At 34.7% G+C, this 4421-nt stretch overlaps 1 protein-coding gene across 1 annotated transcript; it reads left to right on the forward strand.

Moving 5' to 3' along the window:
* Positions 1 to 652: 652 nt before the first annotated feature.
* Positions 653 to 3841, forward strand: LOC145106462 (uncharacterized). The gene is made up of 6 exons (XM_079043431.1): positions 653 to 790; positions 1538 to 1907; positions 1979 to 2561; positions 2640 to 2764; positions 2855 to 2990; positions 3465 to 3841. Exons 2-6 carry the CDS (start codon positions 1564 to 1566, stop codon positions 3702 to 3704), a joined length of 1428 nt encoding a protein of 475 aa, XP_078899557.1. The 5' UTR covers positions 653 to 790; positions 1538 to 1563; the 3' UTR covers positions 3705 to 3841.
* Positions 3842 to 4421: the final 580 nt, after the last annotated feature.

Consider the following 4421-nt stretch of genomic DNA (forward strand, 5'->3'; position numbering starts at 1 on the left):
TATTTATTCATTATTATACACATTCGTTTAGGAATACAATGGTTAATGGGTTTGTAACATCTTGTTCTTAATTTTGAATACACATGAATATACTAATGTTAGTTGTAAATTTAGCAATTTGATATAGGATACGACTAATACAACACGAATAAAACACATGTTTTTGTGTATGAGTTTTGAAAATTTGTGTTTCATGTCTATCCGTATAGACACATATTTTAGGTTTGTGTTTCTTGTCTTACATGTGTCCGAAACAAATTTATCTGTTTAAACATATATAACGAACATATAAAATTCATGTGATACAAACTCATATACGCCACGACTAAAATCGATATTTTAAGTTCCTAAAGAAACTAATACCAATTGTCAATTTCACCTCTCCGTCCACGACTCTCAATCTATGGTAATATTTATATAAAAAATTTTAAATACAATAGTAGTATATAAGTTACTGTACAATGATTTTATATAGATTCATTTAAAATCATTTATAAAGTTTTGCTAATCCATATCTTCTGTGCAAATATATTCGAAAACATAATATCTGTTACATAAAGGACATATTTTTAACTTTCCTCAAACATCAAAGGTGCTTTCTGTAAATTTACAATTTGAATCCTAAATTGCGTTCCGTGGTGGATCCAAACTATGTGTGTCCTTTAAAAGACTTCGCTTGCGCAGCGCAATTTCGTTCATGTTAAACCAACTCCTCCCTACCCTCTTCTCCTGTATAAAACCCTAGGGGTCTCTCCCCAAATTTCAATTAGATCTTTACCATTTCAACGCTGTAAGTTCTCGATCTATCTTTCCAAAATCTACGTCTATTCTAATTCTGTACTTTATCTGTGTTTAATTATTTTCATTTTGCAGAAATCAATTACGATGTTTGAAACTTGATATGATAGTATTTTACTATCCGATCTGTAATAATTTTTTCAATTGAAATGCGTAATTGTGTTTTCAATTCGATATGTGGTTTGTTTTTGTTTGAATTTGCTGGTTTTATGTTTTGGATCTTGGTATGAATGTATGTACGCATTTGATTTGTTCTTACGTTTCAATCGATTGGTTATTGTTGAGTCGATGGAACTTTAATTGACCTTCAATTTGTGGTTTCTAGTTAGTTTCTATTATTCAATGCTTTGCATGTCGATGAGACGAGACGATTTGAAAGTTTATTGAGCTGAAAGCGTAAAAATGTTGACATTTTAGGCCTTTTGAGTAGATGATACTTGCAAATTAATCGAAAGAGATGTAATGAATTAATTGATATCAGCGGACTCATGTTTAAATCATTTCTTTTGGGGGCTGCATGTGTTTCTTCAAGTCTAGGAAGGGGTTTTATCATAGTTGAATGTCTAGTTGTAATTGATGAAGCAGTTGGAACAAAGTATGGATTCTAGGTGTTTCTAAAGATGTTGAAACACAGTTCCTAATATACAATCTCTAGTTCCAATGTTAAAGCCAATTAAGACTTTTGTAATAATCATTCGCTTGTTACTTATACTTTCTTTTGTCAAACAACTTGAAACAGCTACTTCACAGTTCTGATTTCTCAAAATGGGAGGTGGTTTTAGAGTATTACATCTAGTCAGGCCCTTTCTTTCCTTTCTACCTGAAGTCCAAAGTGCAGACAGGAAAGTTCCCTTCAGAGAAAAGGTCATATACACAGTGATCTCCCTTTTCATCTTTCTAGTCTGCAGTCAGCTTCCTCTATATGGCATACACTCCACAACTGGTGCAGACCCTTTCTACTGGATGCGTGTTATCTTAGCCTCAAACCGTGGAACTGTCATGGAGCTTGGAATCACTCCCATTGTCACCTCTGGACTAGTCATGCAGTTATTAGCAGGATCCAAAATCATTGAAGTTGACAACAATGTCCGTGAGGATCGTGCACTACTGTAAGCATTACATCTTTCTTTCTTTAACCTTCTTCAAACCTTCTCCATCTTTAAACTCTTTAATTTTCCAGAAATGGTGCACAGAAGTTGTTGGGAATCTTGATTGCTGTTGGTGAGGCTGTTGCCTATGTTCTATCAGGAATGTATGGAAGTGTTGGTCAACTTGGTGTTGGAAATGCTATCCTCATAATCGTTCAGTTATGTTTTGCTGGGATTATTGTGATCTGTTTGGATGAACTTCTACAAAAGGGATATGGTTTAGGATCCGGGATTTCATTGTTCATAGCTACCAATATCTGTGAAAGCATTATCTGGAAAGCATTCAGCCCTACAACCATTAACAGTGGACGTGGTGCTGAATTTGAAGGAGCAGTGATTGCATTGTTTCATCTTCTAATCACTAGATCTGATAAAGTTCGAGCATTACGTGAAGCTTTTTATAGGCAAAATCTGCCTAATGTGACTAATCTGCTTGCTACTGTGTTGATTTTCTTGATTGTTATATACTTTCAAGGGTTTCGTGTTGTTTTGCCTGTGAGATCTAAGAATGCTCGTGGGCAACAAGGGTCTTACCCCATTAAGCTGTTTTACACTTCCAACATGCCTATTATTCTCCAGTCTGCACTTGTTTCCAACCTTTATTTCATCTCTCAGGTATTAAAGTCTTTATCTTTTCTTTATTTCTTTACTTGTTGAATCGAATAATTACTTATATTGTTGTTCCTTTTTCAGTTGTTGCACAGAAAGTACAGTGGGAACTTTTTGGTTAATTTGTTGGGAAAATGGAAGGAGTCTGAATACTCTGGTCAATCTGTCCCTGTTGGTGGTCTTGCTTACTATGTTACTGCACCTTCAAGGTAATGACTGATTCCATCCATATTTCGATTCCATTCCATTCCATGATCTGTGATATGATTTATTGTTTGGTTGCATGTGAATATCATCAGCTTGGCTGACATGGCAGCAAATCCCTTCCATGCTCTTTTCTATCTGGTGTTCATGCTAACAGCCTGTGCTCTCTTCTCAAAGACCTGGATTGAAGTTTCTGGATCTTCTGCAAGAGATGTCGCCAAACAACTCAAGGTAATCTAATAATACTAACAATAACATAAAACCTTTCTATGCCAAGGGCATTTACGTCTTTTGCACATGCAAGATATGAAGAGTTAAGTTGTGTTTAACGCGCCACAGCTAGCTTATTTTTCGAGTTTTTTTTTAAGTTGTCATGTTTGGCAAACCAAAAAGTAGCTTATAAGCTAGCTTTTTAAGGCTAGCTTTTTATGTCATTTTATATTTTTCAGCTAGTTTTACCAAACATTATTTTTTATCAGCTAGCTTTCAGCTATAAGCTAGTTTTTTATTTAACAGCTAGTTTTTCAGCTATCAGCTAACAGCTAGCTTTTCAGCCAGTACGCCAAACATAACCTTAGTCCATATGGCATATCATCACACCTTTTGTTGGGACAAAAGTTGCAATTTTTATCCCATTGACATGAATATCAGTATCAGTACCAGTATGCCAGTATTCTGTAACACTATAACGTATTGGTTTTGCAGGAGCAACAAATGGTGATGCCGGGACATCGGGACTCGAATCTTCAGAAGGAGCTGAACCGGTACATCCCAACAGCAGCCGCGTTTGGGGGAATGTGTATTGGGGCTTTGACTGTTTTGGCAGATTTCATGGGAGCCATTGGATCTGGTACTGGAATATTACTAGCTGTCACTATCATATATCAATACTTTGAGACTTTCGAGAAGGAGAAGGCCAGTGAACTAGGTTTATTTGGCTTTTAATTTTTTCTTTTTAGAGACAACCACTTTTAGCAAACCTATTTTGGTTTGTAGGGAGGGACTTGCAGTTTGAACCTATTAACTCTTTTTTTCTTTAGTCTTTGGGTGTTGCATCTACAATACAATGTTTTTTTCTCTTATACGTGATCTGATCGTTTTTTGGTTTTTTTAGCATCATACATAACAGTAAAGAAATAGCAATAGAATAAATAAATGGGCTTTTTAAAGTCCATAATATGTGATATAACCAAGAAGAGAAATTCTAGAGTTATATCTAACAACAGAGCCCAATGAAAATTTCAAAGATATCAATTAATCAAGTAACGAATTTATGGATATTATAAAACAAGGTAAAATGATGTTGTAGTTATTAGTTAATGTCCTTCCTGTTAAAAAACCATTATTAAGTTTATATTTTTGTACACATTTTACTATTATTTTTGTACATATTTTTAATCACTTTATCTTTTTCAGCGAACACAATTCCATAAAATATGATAACATATTTTTATTTGTTCATTTAAAAAAATGAACAACACTGCAAAACACATAATCTTTTTATTTTCCTCCTCTCTAAAACATCGTCACCCTCCCTTTACTGCAATCGACATTTTACCTGCTTGCTGCTGCTTACACGTTTCTTGCTCCTCTTCATCTCATCTCATGTTACTTTGTGAAAACCACCATATCCCAACATCGCTCTTTCTTCTTGAATCCTAT

Source organism: Lactuca virosa, chromosome 4 (assembly GCF_052849685.1).
Source record: "Lactuca virosa cultivar CGN04683 chromosome 4, Lactuca_virosa_CGN04683_v6, whole genome shotgun sequence".
Taxonomy (NCBI): Eukaryota; Viridiplantae; Streptophyta; class Magnoliopsida; order Asterales; family Asteraceae; genus Lactuca; species Lactuca virosa.